General features: G+C 43.6%; 1 protein-coding gene across 1 annotated transcript in view; it reads right to left on the bottom strand.

Annotated features, from left to right (window-relative positions):
* Nucleotides 1–658: 658 nt before the first annotated feature.
* ZNF366 (zinc finger protein 366) overlaps nt 659–24,880 on the bottom strand; it is a 29,165-nt gene continuing 4,943 nt past the window's right edge. Inside the window, exons 2-6 of the mRNA XM_077347434.1 lie at nt 17,740–17,809; nt 13,904–15,212; nt 12,508–12,699; nt 5,547–5,721; nt 659–4,039 (exon numbers count right to left, since the gene is read on the bottom strand). Coding sequence (XP_077203549.1) covers nt 3,525–4,039; nt 5,547–5,721; nt 12,508–12,699; nt 13,904–15,212; nt 17,740–17,741 — 2,193 coding nt within the window. The 5' untranslated portion in view covers nt 17,742–17,809 and the 3' untranslated portion in view covers nt 659–3,524. The remainder of the gene's footprint in view (nt 4,040–5,546; nt 5,722–12,507; nt 12,700–13,903; nt 15,213–17,739; nt 17,810–24,880) is intronic.

The raw sequence follows: 24,880 nt of genomic DNA, 5'->3' as shown, positions 1-24,880 counted from the left end.
GTCAGTCCAGGAGTATCTCAAAGATGATTTCCAGTCAAACAGCTTGTGCTACCGGAGGTCTGTTGTTCATGCATCCCTACTAATCCCCTTTGCTCCACACTAGCCAATTGATTAATGCAGGGCTGCTGGCACCTCTATGGTATGTTCCTTCTGCCTCCTCACAGCATGAGAGACAGCAGAAAGGCGTGATTGCCAGAGGCCTTAGAAGAGCTTGTAGGTGTGGGACCAGTAAAGCCTCATAATCATCAATTGTTCAATCTGGGGCGAAGAGCTGTTTTCCCCGAGAGGTGTGTTGAGAACAGCTGGTGCAACTTGCTCCTTGCTCCATTCCTAATTAGGCCTCCACTTCCCATTTCCCCCCCCTCAAGAAAGTAAGTTTCTTTGCATAAAATAGTTATTCTTCTTGACACATTCTTGAAATGTTTGGACAGAACATTATCCACAATCCTCCTCATCCATATATCTAATTCTGAACATGGCCCCATCTGTGGATACTTAAATCCAGAGATAGAAGACTGAACAGATAAGACAGAGTGCCTGAAAAACTATGGACGGAGGTTCACAACATTGTACAAGAGGTAGCAACTAAAACCATCCCAAAGAAAAAGAAATGCAAGAAAGCAAAATGGCTGACTGAAGAGAGAAGGCGATACCGACAATATCTTCAGTATAAGTTTATTCATTTTAATTTAACAACATTCATTTACACATATAATTATCAGATAAACTAATCTGGCTATCAAAAACTTGGAAATCATGCTGGATTCCAGTTGCAAGGATAACCACAAATCAGGGCACAGATATAGGAACGCAAACAGTTAATACTGTTACCTCTTATTCAGCTAAGCAGAAAGTGTGTGCAGCTAGACACCTGGCAATACTTTATTAAATATTATCTTTGGCATAATAAATATATTTAGAATTGCACTTGATTTCCACTACCAGGACAAATATGTATCAATATTTTAGAAACAATGAGATGCAAAAGACAGGAAATTTGCACAAAAACTCAGGTGAAGAGTTTGAAAGCAGTAATAGAAAACTGCCTGTGCTTTTAGACAAATAACTGAAAAGTAATACATGAAAAGTAATACATGACCTTGTGGTGAATCGTGGCCATCCACACCACAGTCACAATTCGCAGAATTAGAGTCTGATCTTCTTTTATATAACTGCAGGAACTTCTAAGATGGTTTTTATCCTGAGAGATTCTAAGAAGCTTTAATGTGCTTCAGTTTCTCAGACAGCAGCTGTATATTGAGGAGGAGTTTGCAGGGGACTTGCTGGGTACAGGAATGTCTTTGGTAGTCTAGAGCCACTTTCTGGTTTTCTTGAGCCAGCAGCCCCAAGGACAAAGTTATTTGTTCATTGCTTGCCATGTTACTGACACCCCGGGTAAATCTAAGCACATCCTTCCGCCATGACTAGTGATCAATATTTTCTTTGAAGTTTCCACTTGTCAGCTTCCCAGGATCTTGCTGCTGAGCTGCCGACTCTGAAGTATATTGACTGCTGCGCCCTTGAAATACTTTTCTAAGGCCACATATGTATTACAGACTTAAAATGGTTTCACACAGTCATGGTGTCCCAACACTGAGAACTACCCTTGTGTGAGGATGCTAAGAAATGTATGTTCACTTGTGAGTCTACAAATTCAGTTTCGAGGTGCCCTAGGTGGGCACGCAAGAAAGGCAAGTCGGTCTGTCGATCAGGACAGGCTGGTGTCCTCATTTTCCAGGGGTCATTTTGTTTTCCAGACAGGCAGAAATAGACATCCTATCTCATCGTGAGTGTCAGAGACATGAGCTGAGACCTTACTGGGGGAGGAGAAGAAGAAGGAAGAGGAGGAGGAAGAGTTTCTTATATGCCATTTTTCTCTACCCAAAGGAGTCTCAAAGCGGTTTACATTCATCTTTCCTTTCCTCTCTCCACAACAGACACCCTGCGAGGTAGGTGAGGCTGAGAGAGCTCTGATATTACTGTTTGGTCAGCTTTATCAGTGCTGTGGGGAGACCAAAATCACCCAGCTGGTTGCATGTGGGAGAGTGCAGAATTAAACCCGGTTCGCCAGATTAAAAGTCCGCCCTCCTAACCACTACACACCAAGCTGGCAGAAAATCCAAGAAGGAGCTAACTTAGATATTACTTTTCTGTTAAATAGTTTTTAAAACAATTTCTTCCACGTGAAATGTATAAATGAAACTTAGTTTGGTATTGCTGTTGGCCTCATAGTCCACTTCTAAGCCACCATCCCCACAGTCCATGCCAAATCTATGGCATGTTGGATAGGTGCTATTACCCTTGTGGACACAAGTTTAACCGCTCTGCTATAAATGATGAGAAATCCTGGGTTGCTGTATTTCCATAGACTTCCGTGGATCTCTTTGCTCTAGGTGGTGAATGAAATTCTTTGCACTACTGGCTTCCCATGTTGCCATCCCCCAATCAAATTAACAAAATACCTATCATAACATTTAGCAGTTGTATGAAAGAAGGGCCTATACACTGCAAGAGTCCCTGAGGAAGAAACACAGATCTGTGTTTCGTATGTGTAGTAACCATTCACCTATGTGAGACATAACAAAGGGTACACTAAGGGCCAAATTAGAATGAAGGCTAAACCTACCCTGCCATCTGATAATACCTATGTCGACACCATGCATGAGTTTGGCAGACCTTTGCCAACAGTGGAAGAGCCTCTTGTGGCGCAGAGTGGTAAGGCAGCAATTAGAGTCTGATCTTCTTTTGTCTGATCTGCCAACAGTGGGTACTATGTGACACTCCCACCCCCCAAGCTTCAGAGCAAAAGGGGGGTTCCTTCACCCTTGTGCTCCACCTCTCTCTTCCTTGCCCAATTTCCCTTTGTCTTATAAAATGTCTTGCTCATCCTGAGGTGAACCCCTTTAGAGGGGCCACTCCTCTGGAACTCCCATGGGATCTGAACAGTTCCCCTTGGAAGCTGCCACCTCCCCAGCATCTCAGCTGTGACTCATTTGCTTGTTTCCCCACCCTAGTTCAAGGCTACTTCCCAGTTGATTGTTGGGTAATTGGCTGTTAAAGGGCCAAACAGCTGATTAGAAGGCACCATGTCTGTTGGTGCCTTAGTTAGTGGATGCATGGATCCCACAGCTGAGAAGTTCTGGGATTCCTCTGGTCCCCTTATCTGGAATTAGAAAGTGTTCCCTCCAGGCGTAGTTCTCCATAGTGTCCCAGATTGCAGCCTGTTTGTTTAATAGAATTCAGTGGCAATTATTGACCACCCATATAGCCCATCCCTAGGCTATTTCTTGGTCAAATTAGGGAGAGACAGACTGCTGGAGAGAACGGGATGGAATGCTGAAAGTTGCATTTTAGTATCTCTGACATAACTGCATAAAATAAGAATGAAGTAACAGTTCAACGACAAATGACTTTTTGATCTATCTTAAGTAATTTGTGGTGATTTGTGCTCTTTTACCAAGCGTTCACCTTGGCATACAGCTCACTTCAGTGAAAAAGTTGAACCACAAGAATTAAGAGTCCATTCAGATTCCCAGAAATATAGCTTGCTTTTCCATTTTCCTTTCCAGCAGTTCCTTTAAACTCTTGTTTCTGTGTTGAAAATACAGGTACTCAGAGAGAGACTGAGTGAGTCTGTTATTTTCAAAGTGTCTAAAGCTCAAGTGTTCTTCACTGTTATCCTTAAAGTCTTCTGCTTGCTGGCTTTCTTTCTTTTCTTTCTTCTTCTCCCTTTCTCCATTCAGAGGTTTCTCTTTACCACCACAGGTTGATTCTTCAGTCTGTTGTCCCCCAAGGCTGGAAAGCTCCTGTAGCCGACCTACCTTCTTGTCACTGTGGTACATGCCAGGGCTGTGCCTCCCTGACTTGTAGTAGCTGTCTTCCTCTTCCTCGGGGCCTGCGTTTCCTTTAGCACACTCCCCGTCAGAATGAAATGAAAGTCCTTTCGCTTGGCTTTTTTGAGAGAGGTCAAACGGTTCTTCCTGTCCCAGGCTTTGTAGAGCATTTGTTTGTGATGTTCTCACTCTTTCTCTTCCAAGCCCTGGAAGGTTATAAAAAATGTTAATCTGTTATAGATCTGTTCTAATTTAGTAATTGAAATGAACTTATTTCAGTCTGAGTCCCATTGTTTCTAAACTATTTATTTATTCTATCTATTTTATTTATTAGATTTTTATACCACCCTCCCTATATGGCTCAGGTCAGTTCACAGAAAACATTGCAGGAGTAATACATAGAACACCCTAAACATATAATACAGTCATATTTGGCAGTAAATGGGAAGGAGAGTACAGGGGATTCTACTGGTTAATTTTGCATCTTCACCGGTGACAAGATGTTTTCTTCCCAGCAGTATTTGCAGTTTTTTAGGTTTTGTCCAGGTTTGAGAGACAGAGGGGGAAACAGAAAGTAAACCAAGAGAGTGACAATAGGGTGGTTGCATTGGTTGTGGATAAATTTAGAAGGTGTTTAAATTTCAGAATGACTACCACCTTATTCTTGGTGCCTTTGTGACATAAGCATTAGGCCTCATTGCAGAGGGAACAGAATCTTTGAGGGTACTTCCAGTTCTTTTAAAGCCTGAAACCTCATGGATTGGACTGATGCAAAATTTATGAAAATATTCAGATCAGTGCCTTTGTAGTCTGTTCTGTTATCTATGCCTTTGTTTAGAGGAGTCTTAACTTAGATATCTGGGCTCAAACCCATTTAAACACTGATGTTCTTCCATAAAATCATCTGCCACTGTTTAATTTGAGATCCCCTATTTTTTCAATTTAGAAACTATGTGTTAATTTTGACTCATACTTAAGGGACAAAATGAGATGGAGACTAATTTTTAAAACTTCAGGTCTGCAATTCAAGTATCTTTCTTGCGGTTTATGGATTGGGTAAACTGTTTTTGAGAGACATCATCATCATAAACGTTTCTGACTATTCAGAGTTTATGGATGTTTTTAGACAAGGCATCTATTTTGAAATGATCGCACCAGTAGCCTAATATACAAACAAAAACAGATGGAATATTGGACAGTCAGTTTACATAAATTCAATTTTATGCATCAAATCAATTATGGTAGCATTAGTTGAATGAATGGAAAATTTAAGTTAGTATTTGGGCATAAAAACCACAGTGTCTCTGAACCTGGAAAGCTGAAGTTGTCAGGCAGGATTTGTTCAATGAATTCTGACAAGACCAACTAGCCTTGAATGAGACACTGGAACACCTAATAGGTCAGAAAAAAACATGTGATAAGCTCTGACCCTTAAGACTTTCATGGTCAGACACTAGGTAATGACTAATACAGCAGTAGGGGGTAGGTAACTTGTATAAGAGACACAGTGTGCCCTACCCCAACCTATCCTCTCCACCCCTTAGAGTTTGCTACCCAACAAAGCATAATCTTTTTATTTGCTGAGAGTTGGACCTGACAATTATATACACAGGATGCTGACTCTTGTGCTGCACAAAATGCCTTTAAGGTGCTATATAGATGAGTTTATTGAATCTCATGCAAAACCCGCCCCGTTTCTTCTCACTGATTTACCTTGAGAACGAAATCCTCTTTCCATGACACCATGTTTGACTTTCATGTGTCGGGTAAGGTTCCCTTTCAAGGTGAATTTGCTGGGGCAGTAGAGGCATTTGAAGGGCTTGCTGTCTGCATGCAAGTGCATGTGTCCCATTAAATTATGCATTCGATTGAATTCCTTTCCACACAGCTGTCAAAAGACCAATGACAATCAAAATGATTTACCTGGAAGAAACACTTTCTAGAAGAGATTGATTTGTTTCCCTGCAACTGTCTTTTGCAGTCGAGACAGTGTCTCAGTGGGTCGGTGACTTACCATTCTGAATTTAATTTACAGAGAGATCTAAATAGTTTATTTTGCATATATACACATTCTATCGCTTACATATGAATGAATGAATCACAAAATCAAATGTGTTCAGGGCAAGAAATGAAATACAAGACCTCTGCAGGTAAAAACTGAAGTCCATTTTAAGAGGGATGAGGTCATGGGGAAGGCATGGTCCTGTCTAGGCTTACAACAGAGCTGCCATCTCATTTAAAGTGTTCCTCCAGAAGGTATAGGGCCCCTGAAGAGAAAGCTGCATAAGATCCAGGAGCAAGTGACAGTGGAGCTTTGCATCTGAGTGTCCATAGCAGAGTTACACTTTATTACACAAAATGTCTCAGGATTTGCCTTCCCTCTCCCACAGCAAGTCTGAAATAGCAATGTGTAGGTGTGTATTTAACCTGTTGAAGTCATTCTGTAATAGGCTATAACTATAGCTGCTAAATGTCCTCAGACAGAGGGACCTAAATACCATGGAGTTGGTCTTCTTTGCCTCTGACGCACATTGAAGCCAGAATATTCCTGAAACTCAAGGCATGCACTGAACTGAATTGACAAACAGGTATTTGAAAGCATCCGTATAATACAAGTACATTGTTTTTTTAAAGGGTGGCAGGGTAGCTGGCGGGCTGGCTGGCTGGCTGCAGCACCTTGCAAAGATCACACTCTTGGGCATACCTGTCTCATGTGTATATGAAAACTCTGCTAGCTCATACAGAAACTCAGGCACCATTTCACACTGCTGCCTCTTTCCAGGATGGTGGTATACTGAATCTCTCTTAGTAAGGGAAAGAATGCTTGGAATGCTACAAGGAAATAAAACAGATGAAGAAAAAGCTTGTGCATTGCATTTCCTCTGCAGGCAAAATGGTATCTCAGTTTCTGTCTTCTGTGTCCCAAAGTAATCCCACCCAGGCCGATTCTTCCACAATCTGTCCAGTATTTTTCTAGGAGTCCTTAATAGAATCCTTTTTTTTTTTTTGGAAGGGTGTGTGTGCTTCTTGGCCTTTGTTTCAAAACAAAACTGTCATATGTCATGGGAATGAAAAGGGAAGCATGACTGTTAGCATGCTGTTCCATCCATGCCTCTGTGAAAGCCACAAGACCATACATTTTCTTGCGCTTGCATAGCTTGTGTACAGCCATTACCTATCTAGTGGCAAGCCAAAAATGTCTATGGGAGTAACTTCACAGGACACACAATACTTTAGGAAAACAGTTTACATGGAAAATTCATCTGCATTTACTGGTAACAATACTTGTTAAGTAGCTGACCAGGAATGCAGAAACCAAAGAAAGGATGCTGTACCACTAAGAGTTGCTTCGCCTTCCTCTGCCTCTTCGGAAGGTTATCACCTGGGCCTGACCCTGGCCGTCTGCCAGATAATTAGCAACAGCAGCAATGTTTTTTTCTCTCCTCCCTTCAGCAAAGAACTCTGCATAAATCTCTAGCTGCCTGAAGGGAGGGGAGGGGAGGGGCACCTGCTCCGCCATTGGCTAAAGATGGGTGTGGTTCCTGTCTTTCCCCGCACAAATGTAAGGGAACATCAGCTTAGTCTCAGCCTTATCATTCTGATGCCTTTCCCTTGTGAATTTTGCCTTTTGAGGTTATAAACCTCAGGACAGCTGTTAATCTGAATAGCAGGAAATAAATGTAATTAATAGTTGATTAGATGATTGATACCAGCCTGTCATTGGAAAGAGTGAGACATCACGCACAACTTTAAGCTGGGGTGAGGATCGCCAGGCCAAAGACATGTCATCAAAAGCAAATCCTCAAACCTGAGCTTACCAAGACAATTCTAATGCAGTGGCAGAAGAAGCATTTGCAGGAGAGAACTGGTAGGCCGAAACAAGGTTTGTTTAACTCTTTTGAAGCCTGATCCTTCCTTTCTTTCCAATAACTCTTTCACAGCCCATTTTTACTACAAACTGGCCTACTGATTTCAGAGCCTGGGGACAAAAAGATTATTTTAAATGTATCGGGGACAATAACAATGGAAAACTGAGGAACCAAAATAGCGCACCACACCACTTGCCCTTCAGTTCTCCCTTCTGTAAGTGTCGTGCCCTCTCGTTTGCCCTTGTTTCCTCAATAACAAGCGGTTCTCTTGTGTGATGAATTAAAGCAGCTGCTCTATGACAGCACTGGTATTGACACGAGAAACGGCACTGCTCTAAGCCAAGCCAGAACACTACTTTGAACAGGAGAGATGGTGCCAGAAGAAATCCAAAAGGCTCAAAGATGGAAGGAGAGACAGCTGCCAAAAGAAGTCCTGGGCTCAACCAGTCAGGGCTGTCTCAAAAGAAGGGAGTGGGTCATCCTATTCAATAGAGAGAAGTTGCTACCTATTGAGACGTAAAGTCAAAAGATTTATAAAAACATAATTCAGAAAAGGAATAAGCTGCCTCAGAAAGTGGTCCAATATTTTTTTTTCGTTGGAGGCTAAAGATGAGATACTCATTTATCAGGAGCTGGATGATACAGCCCAAGATAATGCAGGGATGGTCCATAATAGCCCATTGTTCATCTTGTAACTCTCTGAGCCTGTTATGGTGGCATCCAAGCGCCCACTAATCAGATTGAGAAGACTGGGGCCCATGGTCAGCCTCCTTAGCATGAAAATCTTATTAATTAGCTCGTCAAATGCAATAGAGTCCCGCAAAGTTAATGCAGGGCATATTTAAACAATCATAAGCCGCAAAGTAGTACATTAGCTCTGACAAAAAAGGACATTGACCATGGCTAAAACCCAAAACAAACCTATTGAAGGAACGTTCCAGAGTTGCTCAATGGGTTTTGATGGAGCTTCAGTGAGACTGCTTGGGAATTAACAGCTTCTAGCGGCCAGCCTCTGACAGAACCTTGGCAAACCACAGACAAATACAGAAGCAGCCTCATTAGGTGAAACATAAAGCTCTTCCAGTGTACAAGAAAAGGCCTCCAAATTTTGACAAGAACGTAAGAGGCCAGAGAGACAATAACAGAAGGATTTTAAAAAATTATTGTAGATGAGAACCGCTTCAATTAGAAGTCTCAGCTCCCAGAAGCTAAGCAGGCTCAGTAGTTGCATGGAAGTCCACCAAGAAGGACTTTGCCAAGGAAGGCCATGGCAAGCAACAGCTGTGTCTCACATGCCTTGAAAACCCTATGGAGTCTCTGTAAGTCAGCCATCACTAGATGGCACTTTACAAACACACATACGTAAAATAACAATGTTTGGAGATAAAATCTGCAGGAATGTTTCTTAAAAGAAGGAAATTAAATGTTTGGAAATTACGAGCACAGAAGACAGCAGGTAACATCGGCCTTTAGAGAGGCAAACCAAATTGGTAAGGAAATGTGAGGGACAAAGGCTTTCTTCTGCTCTCTGGCCACAGATGGTCTCTGTGTAGCTGTGATTAGCCCTGTAGGAAAGCCGTGTTGTTCTTTCGATCTGAGAAAAAGTCAAAGAAAACTGCGGCCTGCCGTGAGGCAGAAAGGCCACTGCTGTGCTGTCCTTCCCTTGCATTCTTTTTTTAAAAAAAAGGTTTAATAAGAAGGGTGTTCCTTTCCTGAAAGCAAGAGAGAGGGAGAGGGAGAGAGACTGTAAACTGTCCAAAAGAGCCGTGAGAAAACAGGAAGCTCTGAAAAGTACAAGAGAAAGCAAGATGAAATCTATTTGCAGGCCATTCCCGAGGGACATGCAGGCCATTGTGAAGCAAGCAGTCCGTACAGCTATATCCTTCCTTCTGCCTCAGAGGAGTCTGGTGCCAAATGGAGGCTATCTGGTCATTGCCTTAACTTGCTGAATGCCAGCCAAGGGGACTCGATGGAGACCAAGGTCTTCTGGGAATTCTAGAAGTTAGGCAAGAAAGGGCAACTCTTGGCACCCTCGGTCTCATAAGTGCCCTTATTCTCTTTAGACTGAATGGGAATGCATTGCAGGGAACAACCATGGAGTTTTTGCTCCAATAATGGATATTTTAGGCACTCTTCACATTCCAGTTATTGAGCATAGCAGAAACGGCCCATTTTTTTTTCCAGGAACAATTTTGATCCCTCACCCATTAGACTCCTATGCTGCTTTTATCCATAATGGCCAAAGAGGCTTATGCAAGTTAATAACAACCATAACATACAAACTGCCCTAATTATGCAGCAATTAAAATTTATAAATACAAACTGCATTCCAGCAAAATGAGGCATCCATTATTTGTAGCGTTAATCGTTTAGCTAGAAAGCTGTGGGGCTGCAAGGGATTAAAGAGACGAACTGGAGTAGCCAATTTCTATATTCTCAGTAGTCACAAATATATTTTGCATTCCACCTACTCCGAGGGTTGCCAACCTCGGCTAGCCCTTGGAATTATCCTGCTATTTACAAGGGATCTCCAGACAACCAAGATCAATTTCCCTGGAGAAAATGGCTGCCTTGTAGGGTGGACTCTGTGGCATTATATCCTGCTGAGGTCCCTCATGTCCCGTAGCCCCACCCTCCCCAGACTCCACTCACCAAATCTCCAGGTATTTCCCAACCCAGAGCTAGCAACCCTACCTGCTTGTTATGGGTCTTTTTAGTAAAGCTCCTGAACAGCAACTGGGTGGGTGATTTGATACAAAATACCATTACAGTGCAGACTATCTATGTCCCGATCCACATATTTTAAAATACTCCATTGGAAGGGACCATATTTACCAGTGTCACTTAAAGGAAGTGACAGATGTGAGGATTAGAGCCAACAGCTGGAAGAGCCCACTTATGAAACTGCTACCTTCCCCTTTTTTGAGGGAAGGAAATTTGGGAAATAAAGCAGAGGGTTGGATGCCATAGACATCTTGGTGCACACCTTATTTTCCCTATGGTGGTTCAGTTGTAGTCGGCCACTTTGAGTCTCTTTGGGAAGGTGGGGTACACAACACATAAATAAGTAACTGGTTGCGTCTTACAGCAGTGGTCCCCAACCCCCGGGCCGTGGCCCGATGCCGGGCCGCAAAGGCCTCGGCACTGGGCTGCGGCTCCCTCTTCCCGCCCCCCTCACAGCAAGAAGCTCGCCAGGCTGCGAGCAAATCGGCCGCCAAAGCGGCCGATCAGCTTGTGGCCCGGCAAGCTTCTTGCTTTGGGAGGGGGCGGGAAGAGAAGCTTGCCGGGCCGCAAGCTAATCGGCCGCTTCGACGGCCGATTTCCTTGCGGCCTGGAGGGGCGGGGAGAGGGAGCCGCGGCCGCTGGCATGCTGGCAGCGCAAACGCGCAGACTTGCCGCGCATGCGCGTTTGCGTCCGGTGGGGGCGCAAACACGCACGCATGGCAAGTCCACGCATGCGCGTTTGCGCCAGGGCTGCCGCGCACGCGTGGGGCCCCGGGTCACCCTCTCCCCGCACCCCAGCGCAGCGGTCCGCAGCCTGGCAAAGGTTGCGGACCACTGTCTTACAGGACATTTTGAAACTAGTGAATCAAGGCTGATTCTATCACAATGTTTGAAGCCAATTTTCTTTTTGTTCCCTTGCAGGTGTCATTGTGTATGTGTGTGTGTGGGGGGGGGGGTTAATTACACTTTGATTAAAATTTGGTTAGAATTAGTGGGAGGGAGAGAAATGCATGGTGGGCCAGATTCATCCTGCAAGCCACAGGTTGACCATTCATGGTGGAATCATGATGAGCAGAACCAACAGAACAGAGCCAAGACTATCTACCAGCTACAGTTCTCAGACTGAAACAATTTACAAAAATATCCCTGGACCAGTGAAGTCTAATACAATACTAGGCTAAAAGCTATTCCTGCCATAATATGTAGACACCATTTGTATTGTGCATGAATGGGGAAAACCTAAGGATTTTATGGATTGATTCAGGCATTTTGCTGGTATCAAGTTGTTAAGCATCCTTGACCTCCCTTGGGGATGAAATGGTGCTATGCAAATGCCAGATATATTTATCATCAGCAAACCAGCAATTACTCTAAGTGCTATGTCATTGACAGTGCAATCTTAAGATGAGGACTCAAACCAGGAAGAAACAAAGAGATGAATAAGTCTATCATTTTAACTTATATGACTTCCTCAGTCGGGATAGAAAGACATGAAGAACATGCGTCTGTGGCCAGCGTCTCAACAGGCCTAGCACATGGTTTTCAAATACTGAAGAACTATATTATCATCAGTATATTCTATAGGTCAGGGGTGGGCAAATGTGGCTCTCCAAATGTCCATAGACTACAATGACCATGAGGTGGTGGCAGAGGATCATGGTTATTTGGAGGGCCAGGTTGGCCACCGCTGCTATAGGTTGTATTATCAGCAGTATTCAGGCATTTCCCCTTCCCCTAATTTCTACTTTATATTGACTATTTTTCTCATTTCCTGCATTTGGAATTTCATGTAAATGTCATAGATGCATATACTATACCTTGTACTTTGAACATCAAAATGACTTTGGCCTGCCCCAATGTATATAGGTTATACCCTATTATGCTCTTGTGGAAATTATAGCAATGCAGCAATGATTTAGCTACAGACATTTCATTACTTTACACCATTCATTATTTATATAATATCATAATTTGGCTATGTCTAGCAACATATGAAGAACTCTGAGTTTCTTTTTTTATTTTACACTTCCTTAGAAATACTTGGGTGCCATTTTGTTTCACTGGGCCCCCGGAGCACTCACCTTACATTTGAAAGGCTTGACATCTGAGTGGACAATCATGTGGGCCTTGAGAGTCTGCTTCTGCACAAAGCTCTTGAAGCACAGGTGGCATTGATAGGCCCTGATGTTGGTATGAATTAAAACATGTCTCTTCATATTGGCAAGTAGTGTGAACTCCCGTCCGCAGATCCCACACTTGTGCTCTTTCACACCCTTTAAGGACATAAAAGTAAGGAAACTGAGGACTAAGGTGACCCTGGCATTTTATTTCCAATATCAGTAATGCAAATAGGTGTCATTCTAAAAGGAATATCCAACAACCACACCTTTCTGTCTTCTCATAAAAACTTAATGACTCTTGTACCTGTGGTAGCTATCAAAATGTTAGCCAATATAACCCTGTACCTAAGGCTGGAAGATGAAAGTACAAAGAATTCTGTTCATTTCTAAATTGGTTCTAGGATTTTTTTTTAAGTTGGGCCTAAATAAACAAACAAACAAACCCTAGTCCCATAGAGGCAATGGAACAAGGGGTGTTTTTACTTAATTAAATATAGATATATCTGAGAGAACAGATATTAGGTCTGGAAAAGTAGCACTTAGGTTCCTGAGATTTAAAAAAATTAAGACCAGCAATACAAGGTTAGATGTCTGTGGACCATAATCATACAGACAAATGCAGCCCTGCATCTTTGTGTTCATGTCACTCCATTTGTACTGGTTTGTGTTTCTTAGATTGCATATATTCTCTTCTATTTTTGTACTATTGAAACGGTACTTAAGCAGTGAAACCAACCTCTAGGCATGCCAGGAACACATACTACCAGACCACTTAAGTTGGTTAGGGGGAAAATAATGACACATGGGGAAAAATAGTATTCTGTAAACATGTAACAGAACTTAGATAATATTTTATCTCTGTAGGAAGAAATCCAGGCATATTTTTTGGACAGAGGTTGTAGATCAGTGGTGAAGCACAGGTTTTTGCAGAAGTGCTCGACCAAAGCCCTTTTCTCTACCTGACAACTTAGAGCACTGCTGCCAATCAGTTTAGAGGTCTAGACCAGGGGTAGTCAAACTGCGGCCCTCCAGATGTCCATGGACTACAATTCCCAGAAGCCCCTGCCAGCATTCGCTGGCAGGGGCTTCTGGGAATTGTAGTCCATGGACATCTGGAGGGCCGCAGTTTGACTACCCCTGGTCTAGACATACAGTCTGACTTGATATGTTGATTTGGCCTACAGCAAAGGGAAGAGACACTATAGTAACAAACACACCAATATTCTTCTTTAACAATATTCTTTTTTAACTTTAACAAGTTTCACTGTATGCTCCCTTTACATGTGCTGAAGCACACTTGGCTGTTTGCCGATAAGGTTTCCGTCAGCTTATCCCTTGGGAACCCAGGCCGACTTACCTTATGAGTCAAGGAATGCTGCTTGAGGTGATGAGGCTGCACAAACTCCATGCCGCATTCAGTACAGATGTAGGGGCGGATGTCCTTGTGCTTCATCATGTGATTCTGCAGTTGACTTGGGTACTGGAACGTTTTGTCGCATTCGGTGCAATTATACTGCACGGGGCCCCGATGGGTTGTTAAGTGTCTCTTCAGCTGAGCCAGGGTTGGAAAATCAAGGCCACACTCGACGCAGATATTCTCCCGGCCATTCTCATGCTTGGATTCATGGGCTTTCAACTCGCTGGGATAGGCAAACCCTCTTCCGCAGATCCTGCAGCTGTAGGGCTTCACATCACTGTGTTGCATCATGTGTCTCTTCAGGTGGCTGGTTTGGGTGAAGGCCTTGTGACACACCTGGCATTTGTGAGGCCTGGTGCCTTGGTGGGTCAGCATATGGGTGTGCAAGTGACTCAGCTGCTTGAAAAGCTTGCCGCACCGAGAGCAGGCATGCGGCTTGATGCCGCTGTGCCCTAAGATGTGAGTGACCAGGTTGTACTTGGATGTGTAGGACTTTTCACACATAGGACACTGCCAGCGTTTTTGTTCCCCTCCTACATCGACGTAATAGCTGTCATCTATCTGAATGTTAACATCCACCCGTTCCACCTTCTGTTTGTTTTCATCTTGTTCTCCTAACTCAGGGCTACCAAAGGGGGACTCTGGCGGTCTTTTTAATGGGAATGGACTTCTGAAATGAAAATCTGGAGGCATAATAAAAGGATACATCAGACCAGGATGAACTTTGGGGTAGTATGGATAGGGAGTCTGCAGAAAGGCACTGGTTCTGGGCCATATCACATTGGGCTTTATTGGCTCCTCCTTCACAGGTTTCACTCTAAAGTGTTCCAGAGTCCTATAGAACTGAAATCCGATGTTACACAGGTCAATCATGTGGGAGTTGTACTTTGGCTGTGTATGGTGTTGGAATATTAAAGGTAGGCTGGGAGAACCTCCAGTGGTATTTTCATCAGAACTGGGCACTGGAGACGAAGCATCTCCTGGTGGGACGGCAGAAAACATTTTTGTAGGCACGCTTTTACGTTTGCGGGATCCTCCTTCTAATGACCCGTGCAAGCTCTGTACATCTGGTGTAGGGCCATATCCAAAATGTGCAAGCTGGGTTCTGAATCTGAATTCTTCATCAAGCGGTGAAGCTATATCTGACTTGGCAACAGGATCCAAACAGTGGGGAAAAGGAAAAGTTTGTATACTGTCTGTATTGAAACGAGCATCCTCTTTCTTCATCACATTTAATTCCTCTTGCATCCTTTAAATAAAAAGGAATAGTCTTTTAACACTGTCTTTTTCCTGCTTGCTAAGCCATAAACCTATTGTTTGTTGCTTTATAGGGCTTATCTGGAATCCCCAGAATTTCAGTCTTTTATGAACCCTTGGGCTGGGCCCTAAAATGTACCCACAGGCAGCCCTGTACATGCTGGGATTAGGAGGCATCATTTCCTAGAATCATAGAATAACAGAGTTGGAAGGGACCTCCTGGGTCATCTAGTCCAACCCCCCACACAATGCAGGACACTCACAACCCTATCGATCATCCACTGTAACCTGTCACCCCCTTGAACTGTCACAGAATCAGCCTTTCCATCTGATGGCCATCAGCCTCTGTTTAAAAATTTCCTGAGATGGAAAACCCACCACCTCCCGAGGAAGCCTGTTCCACTGAGAAACTGCTCTGTCAGGAACTTCGTCCGGATGTTTAGATGGAATTTCTTTTGAATTAATTTCATCCCATTGGTTTTGTTCCATCCCTCCGGGACAAGAGAAAACAACTCTGCTTCATCCTCTATATCAGGGGTAGTCAACCTGTGGTCCTCCAGATATTAATGGACTACAATTCCCATGAGCCTCTGCCAGCAAATGCTAGCAGGGGCTCATGGGAATTGTAGTTCATGAACATCGGGAGGACCACAGGTTGACTACCCCTGCTCCATATGGCACCCTTTTAAATACTTGAAGATGGTTATCAGATCCCCTCTCAGTCATCTGCTCTCCAGGCTAAACAGACCAAGCTCCCCCAACATTTCCTCATACATCTTGGTCTCCAAACCCCTCACCATCTTTGTTGCCCTCCTCTGCACATGCTCCTGAACTGAATGCATTGCTTTAAGGGAGTCTCTTGGGTCCTGGTGCCTTCTGCAGTAGAAACTTGAGCCCAGTCTAGTGTAAAATACAGGTTTATCTAGTATTGCTGTAATCTATATATTGAATCTGTATTGAATTTACTAACTGCATAGTCCTTTCGGTGGTAACACAAAGTTAGCAGGCTCTCTGCCCATCAGCTTGCAGCTGATTTGTTGCAATCCTGTTGGATTTTAAAGCAGGAGATATCCAGAGGGATTTTTCAATTTCCTGCTTCTGTCTACTAACCTTGGACTTCCTGGTTTCCCATCCAAGGAGTAACCATGGCCAACCCTGCTTAGCTTTTGAGATCTAATGAGATAAGACTAGCCTGGGTCAGACAGGCCAAGGCATAGATCTTGGTGGTGCTGACAAGTTGCACTTGATTTATGGCAACCCCACAAGGTTTTCAAGGCAAGAGACAGTCAGAGGTGGTTTCCCATTGCCTGCATCTGTGTAGCAACCCTGGGTTTCTTTGGTTCTCTCCCATCCAAATACTCACCAGGGCTGACCCTGCTTGGCTTCTAATGAGAATCTGACACATATTCAACTAACTGAATATGAGTTCAATAATGAAGATTCAACAGCATAAGAAAAACTCATGTCCATCAGCAAGGATATGGAGTGCATAAATGAGGAATTTCCTAGGTTATGTTCCAGTCGATGCAGACACATATCTATTCTGCCCCTTTAAAAAATGAGGTGTCCCTATCAGTTTTCTTCAAAAGCCTTCCTTGAGAAATCAAGAAATCATTCCATGCCTTGTTAGCTACACCCAAAATGCTCCCTTGCTATTTAGACTGCCTGCCCTCTCCTCGGTTTGGAGGCCTCGAGAATCTGACACATTGCTCTTTGGATCAGCACTAGCACTTGGCAGACACTGGGGCTTGACCCGGGAAGGTTGATGCAGAATCTTCTTGCGACAGGGGCAATCTTGGGTATAAAGCTCAGAAGGGGCCAATCTTGAGATTTTGTACTCAGGTCCTTTTTTACTGGAAGCTTTGTCTGCTAGGACATGTAATATGATAGGTCTTCCAATCTCGTATGTTGGTACTGGTCAGAATGGCTTCTTATGGTGCTGGATCTCCAAATGGAGACATCATGCTCAAACATTCCCATTGCCTACCTGCCTGCTAAATGCAGCCACCCCACAGGAAGCCTTAGGATATATGCATGTATTATGCTTATTCCTGCATCTGCCCTAACTGCAAAAATAGTTTTTCTGGATATTTTTTTTCTTTCTGGCTTTGTACCTTCCAGTTCTGACTTTCAGCCAAGAGGATGGAATTCAGGCCAAGGTTGTATAATTGTGGCTCATTGGTCTCTTAGGAAAAGGCAGCAGCAGTTCCTCCCAGTTAAGGGGAGGAAGTGTCCCAGCCCCAGACCACTTCTATGTGAAACCAAACTATACCTGCAGCATGCCTATGCTGTGCCTCCATGGATTCCTGTCGTGGCCAAGGGCTGGTGCTGAAACAAGATGTCCAGTCCCCTAAACTGAAGCTCCCAAGATATGCCCTTCACAGACTGGGTCTGCTGTTCTCTGTCCAGCTTTTTAAATCAATCCTGGCTTGTGCATTAGCTTTTTGGCCTAATGTACTATGCTGGTTGAATAGATGTTCATTTAGCATAAGAATCAATAGTGCAGCATTTGTACTTACATTAATTCACCTCCTTTGTGCCAAATTCCGCTTCAAATGCATCTGTCTGGGATCCAGAAGGCATTTGTATCTAAGGGGATAAACAAAATAAAAAATTCTTTAAACTGTGTTAAGGGGGAGGTTTTTTAAAAAGCCGTACAACATATTCTTCCTGCGAGTTCAAAGTTTGGTCTCAGAGGGTGTAGGTGCAAAACTGAAGGCAAGGATAAAATAGTCTCAGGACACTCGGGGCCGGGAGAAGGCCGCTGCCCACCCACCCCCCTCAACAGGGACCCAGAGCCTTCTCCCAGCCCTGGGAGCAGCCTCGCCACATCTGCAACGCGGCGAGGCTACTCCTGGGGCTGGAAAAATGCTGGCGGCCACTCCCCCCTGGCACCAACCCAGGGAGGGGAGAAGACTTGCGTTGGTGGCTGGGGGGGATGGAAAGGAACAGGGAAGGAGGGGTCCCAACCTCTCCTCCCTTTCCCAACGGGGAGGAGAGGTCGCTGGGAGGACTCACCATCTTGGCGGTCTTCTCCGTGTGCACGGCGCGTCCCCTGGTGGCTGAGGCAAGGCCGGGCCAAGCAGCCCATTGGCTGCTTGGCCCCTGAGTGCCACTCGGAGTGCCACTGAGTGCCAAGTTTTTATCCCGAACAGGGCCCGCCCTAACTCCTCCCCAGGAACCCTTAGCCTTTTATTTAATCCGCTCTGCAGGAGCGGTTAAAGATTAGTAATAAAAGCAGCAACATAGGTGGAGATCACAGGAACCAACTAAAATAATAATAATTCAACAAAAGTCCATGGAAATAGAAAATGTCTTGACCTGACACCTGAAATTTTAAAAAAGAAGTTGTCAAGTGCAGAGAGGGAATTCCCCGAATAAGACTGCACTACAGATAAACTCCTGTTTCTGGTAACCAGCTGCCTTCCTTACTTCTAAAGATGGTAGCACTTGAAGCAGAGCCTTCGATGAAGATCTGACAAAGATAATTTCTGTAGAACTTATCAGGGATAACAATCACATTAAATACCACTATTCTACCATGTTTTCAAAATTGCTGACAATATCTGTGTTCTGGGCCTTTAATGACTTTTTTTAAAAATAAATGATTCTAATGATGTTCATGGTTTTATTATATTATCATTTTTTATTTAGTATGTTGTTTCAATCAGGTTTTCTGGACAGATGGCATATATCATTTACAAATAAAGAAATAAGTTCTGGTACCAGGCTCACAATCTCACCTGGATTTTGAGGCTTCTAGTATCAGCTTAGAAACAGTGGTAGATTTTGCCTTTCTTTGATTTATTTTTTTTGCATCTGATTTTTGCAATGATCTGGCTAAGTCGTCCACAGACTTAATTTCTGTCCACAGTCTGAGGCTGAAGAATAATCAGATAATCTCCCATCTTCCTTAAAATAGATGTACAGCGTTTTATTTCCAGCAAAGTTCTTAATCTTATTAATTCCCATAACTTTATAGTCTTCATTTCTTATCCTCAAAGCAATCCCTTTATGCTGAAGTTCTAATTTACCGATTGATACAGAATAGTTTCAACTCAGAGTCCAGCCTAGTACATGGGAATTTTCCAGCACTGATTGCTCTTGCTAATTTTTCTGGCAACATGCCAATGCTTGGTGTTATAATGTCACTGAACACAATCCTGGAAACCACACAAAAATATACTAAATATATATTTAGGTCAAAATAAATTAAAAGCCATGACAAAGTGAAATGGGGAGATTTTCTGGCTTACCCTGATGACATGCCATTTCATGGACTTTGCCATTGCTCTTCCAATGGATATTAATACTTTTGTCTTAAATGCCTTCCATACCCCTAAGAAATCAGATTCTACATACAGTCTCCATTGGTAGAATCAGGAGCGGCACATGCGGAATAGATATCAATATGTAATCAGGCTGTAATTCCATCTGAATGCAAAGTAACCAAGTTAGTTCCCATTGCTTTCACCTTGTTGGGTCTCACCATCTCTGAGCCAGCATTAATATAATGAAATGAAATTAGGATTCCACAACTACTTTGACTTTGCAACTGCTAGTATGCTAATGTAATTGAATATTCTTCTAGTTATTAATAATACAGTCTGTGGGAAAGCGTAGGAGGCGTGAAGACAGTAAAAGATACTTAAATTCTTGGCTCCTATTTCTCTTGGAGGGAAGTGCCAGTCTTGAGAAAAATGTCTTTTCCAGACAAGGATAAGTAGTGTAAGGAAAGAATATTTGCTCTTGGTGTTATGACCTGAGTATTACCTCAGCACATTAAAAGTGTAATGGATAGAGCAAATCTATTGACTGCCAAGGAGCAATAGTTTCTAAAGGTATTCTGTAGGGCAAAAGGTCAGAAGGACAAGTAACACACATATAATTGGTTAGGATATATTGGGGTGAATTGTTAAACATAGCAGGAGGACAAGCCTGCTGCAGTAGTTAGTTTCAAGCTTCCCATGCCTGGTTTCTGAGTTATGCACAGAGTCCTTCAGAAGGATGTTTTTAAAAGCACAGTCAATATTACAGAAGCCCAAATACCAAGGGGCAACAGCATATTATCACCCAACCCCATCTCCGGAGAAGAGAGTTGGCACAAGCAAATTTAGTGTCAGCTACTTTTAATGCCTGAGAGTTTAACTCTTTTAAAATACGTCACTGTTTTATCATTTCTAGGAGTTCCACTGTCCGTCCCATACATGTTGGTTTCATTTATAAATATGCGTAGAGGGTGCTAAATGCTGACCATGCTGGCAAACTAGGAAAGGAAGACAAGCTTCCTGTGTTGTAAATAGCTGTGTTAAACGTAGGAATTCTAGTGTGGGCAGATCCTCTTACACATGGCTAATTGCACAGAAGAGCATCCTATTATCACATAGACCAGGGGTAGTCAAACTGCGGCCCTCCAGATGTCCATGGACTACAGTTCCCATGAGCCCCTGCCAGCATTCACTGGCAGGGGCTCATGGGAATTGTAGTCCATGGACATCTGGACTACCCCAGACATAGACTGTTCTATCCTCTGTGCTTGTTGGTACTGAATGTAGAAACAAAAGCTTCTTGGAGTGCAGTTGATTCTGCATGAGACCTGGAGCTGTTTCCAGATGGTGTTGTTCTGTTTCAGCAGCTCTAGTTGTGCACTGATTTTATTTGCTTGTCACCCTCCATTCCTGTACAAATCATGAAAAGCCCATTTTTTTCCTGCTAAAAACTCTACTTTTAGAAAACCAGACAAAAATGGATCATGATGGCAGCATCATAACAGCGAGGGCGGGGATGTAATTCGCATACTATATGAAAGGGGTTAATCCATGCCTAACAAGGGTTTTAAAAATCCAATTACTTTGTGCTGTGGAATCTCCCTGGCAAGTGCAACCACAGTGGACAAATCACCTTGGGTGGCATCAAGCCTGTGTAGTGAGTTGATTCTGAAGCCGTGACTTAGCTTCCTCTCTCTTTTCTCCTTGTCCTTCCATTGCATTTGGAGACTTTAAGTGAGCCTGAATCCAGTGCACTGGCCATTATAACTTCAGTGCATCGTTTCATGGACAGACTTTCATCTGGGTTTACAAAAAGCTTATGGGCTGGTTTGAACCCCCTGTTGGTGGAAAAGGAATGTGAGGCCCCCTTTACCACGAGAACTGCATGTGCAGAAACTATATGGGATACGTAAGTGCTTTAGCAAAAAGAGAAACTGGGCAAGACTGAGTAAAAAAGCTGGCTGAATCCAACCTTATATGTTATCTAGGGATCACTTGATAAACAACACTGAATAAATGGGGGGTTAGTAATAATTAAGTCAGTGTAAACAACGATTACATAAAACACATTGAAATAGTATGTACAGGATGCATTCAAATCACTTCTTGACTTTGTCAGTTCACAAATATGCTAGCTTGAAAAAACATAACTCACTATTTAAATGTTCTGATTCTGGCCTTTGTACAGTGTCGTTTCTGAAGGATAGTGAAGGTTCTGTCTGTGCAAACGTTGCTGTCTTCATAGACATTGTGATTCAGGTTTGTCTGTAGTTGTAAATGTGCTAGGTTTATGATAAATGGCCATTACTCAAATGAAATTCCATCTAAACATCCGGAAGAAGTTCCTGATAGTCAGAGCGGTTTCTCTGTGGAACAGGCTTCCTCGGGAGGTGGTGGGTTCTCCATCTTTGGAAATCTTTAAACAGAGGCTAGATAGCCATCTGACGGAGAGGCTGATTCTGTGAAGGTTCAAGGGGGTGGCAGGTTACAGTAGATGAGCGATAGGGATGTGAGTGCCCTGCATAGTGCAGGGGGTTGGACTAGATGACCCATGAGGTCCCTTCCAACTCTATGATTCTATGATTACCTTGCAAACTATAACACCATGAATGTGTGTTCCCCCCCCCACCCCTTTTTTAAAGCAATTTCATATTTGCTTGCTAAGTCAGACGGGCGCTGTCATTTACTGAGCAGAACCTGCCTCCAGCTCTCCAGCTGGAGAAGTTAATTTAGAAGAGCCATCTTCATAGCTCAGGCTCTGCTCATTTACACATACATTCCAATAAGTGTTTTGTTTACACTTTTTTCATCATATTGACTGCATAATCCTAAACGGCATCGTACTCGTTGATTGCAGTGCATATAGAGAGATATAACTCTGCTTTGGATTGCACTGTCAAAGACATGATGTCCAGCGTGCTGTCCACTAGATGCCTGCAACCAGCAGTTCCAACTCTCCTGGGAACTAGTTCGGTGAGGAACTGCTTGAAATGCTTAAAGACCTGCAAAATCACTTTGACCAAAGACCAGAGCAGGAGAGAAAAACGAATGCAAATATTGCAAGTAATGATTGTTCCTCATCTCACACCAAGTGTCCGAATATTATCACCTGTAAGCGGCTGAAAGTTCGTAAGCTTCTAACTATGCCACAACAGCTATGAAAGCAAAACGGCAATGTGTTGTGCTGCTCTTCTTTTTTCCTGTATTTTTCATGATTCATAATGTTGGCACTGGAAACAAGCAGGCAGCTGCTGATGCCAATGACCTTAAAGAGCTGAATGCAGGAAGCGGACTAGGGAAGAGTCTTCCACCCATCCTTCTATGTACACATGGGAAGGCTGATTGACATTTAATTCTTTTATGGAAAATTTCATCAAGGACTGACCAGGGCTAGAGAATAAAATGTTCCGCAGTTTTTAAACTGAGAACTACGGGTGAGCACGAACGGATTCCCAAGCCAGAATGCAGCATTTAATTGGCCTGGTTTCAAAGTCACAAACTGATGTTTGGGGGAAGGGACCTTCTCTGAGTTTTTTGGCCAGTTTAGTTTTTTATCAGTTTGGCTGTCTGGGACCAGCCATTTAAAACTGATGGCCGAGTTGTGCAGGGTCTGTCAATCAACTGTTAGGTTTAAATGGCTAGCACCATTTAACCTATCAATTTTGCTTTCCCCCACTTCAAGGGCTTGCAGCCATTTAAACCTAACAGCTGACTGGCAGATCCCACACTGCTCAGCTATCAGTTTTAAATGGCTGACCCCAAACAGCTGAACTGGCCAAAAATCTCAAAGAAGGTGCCTTTGTTACGTTTAAATTGCCGCAATCAATTTAACAGTCAGCAGTTAGGATTAAATTGTCACAAGTCACTAAAACCTTTGGTTTTACTCCTCCCTATTTTGAAGTGGGGACAGAGTGACACAGCATGTGCTCAGCATGCAGAAGGTCCCAGGTTCAATCCCAGCAAGGTCCCAGGTTCAATCCAATTAAGGAGCAGGCAGGAGGTGATGTGAAAGCCCGCTCCATGAAAACCTGGAGACCATGTGTCTGATTCAGTATAAGGCAGCTTCAAAGGTTTGTGTGGGTGAGATCTCTAGACCAGTGGTCCCCAACCTTTTTTTCACCGGGGACCACTCAACGCTTGAAAATTTTACTGAGGCCCGGTGGGGGGGATAGTTTACTCCTCTACTCTCAACCATTGCCCTAACACTCTCTGATCGCTATGGTAATGTTTAAACATCCCTTCAAAATAAGATACAGACACGCCACAACAATGAACATAAGGAACATTTTATTTTCATGGAAATTTTAACTCATGACAATGACAAATCAATGGGAACCCTGAGCTTGTTTCTCTGCAACGAGATAGTCCCATCTGGGAGTGATGGGAGACAATGACACCCAAAGCGTGTTGTAAAGGGCCGGGGGGAATGAAGTAAAGGGCCGGGGGGGGGGGAGAAGGCATCCTTCGGGGCCCACCTCCAATTAGTCGAAGGACCACATGTGGTCCACGGCTCACAGGTTGGAGATCGCTACTCTAGACACCACTGGTAGGTTTTCAATACTAATGCCACTGCCGAAGCAATGCATGCACCTAAGCCCTTCTACTGTTAGTGGCTGACTGTCTATACAAACTGGATAGATGAAATTGTATCATCTGAAATATTATAATGGGTTTGAAGTAGGGCTAAGTCAAACCATGGGGTTATTTTTGCGAACCCTTTCCTCCACTACTGAAAGCACCCTCCCTGCTGTGGGTGGGAGGTGACATGGTTGCAAATAGGAGTAGATATCTTTGTGTTGTGATTCCATCCCGCATTCAGAATGAAGGTAACGCTTCATGACTTCACTTTGAATTGGCTTTGTGAAGCCATGATGCCGCCAAGCAGACTTGCTGCACAAGTAAAGTCACAAAATAAACAAGCTGCAAAAAAAGACGAGCAACAGAACTTCACCCCTGACTTATTTCCTTTGCACCAAAAAGTCTGAGGACATCGCTTTTAGAGTAACTCTGCTTCTGGGGCTCACTTGTTTATTTTCTGATTTTTAAAGTAATTATAAGCCACTTTTCTTCACTTCTAGACCCATTATGCACGGGGGGAATAACGCACATTCGGGGTGGAATGGCGGTGACTAAAATCACTGATAATGCACGGAGCCGGCTGCAACCGGCCGCAGCTTCGGTGCATGCCGCCAAAAAAGCCGCGTCAGCGAAACGCGGGAGAAAGCACAGCTTCCGGGTGACTGGGGCGCAACCAGAAGTGGCGCCGGGATCGCCCCGTGCATAATCGGTTACTCTGGGTTTTGCGCCGTCGTGCCCTCTCCCGTGCATAACTGCTGTGCTTCGTGTCTTCCCCCTCTGCATTTTTCACGTGACCCGAAATCGCTGTTTTAGC

This window comes from Paroedura picta, chromosome 7, assembly GCF_049243985.1.
Source record: "Paroedura picta isolate Pp20150507F chromosome 7, Ppicta_v3.0, whole genome shotgun sequence".
In the NCBI taxonomy this organism is placed as follows: Eukaryota; Metazoa; Chordata; class Lepidosauria; order Squamata; family Gekkonidae; genus Paroedura; species Paroedura picta.
This window is presented reverse-complemented; position numbering and strand designations above follow the sequence as displayed.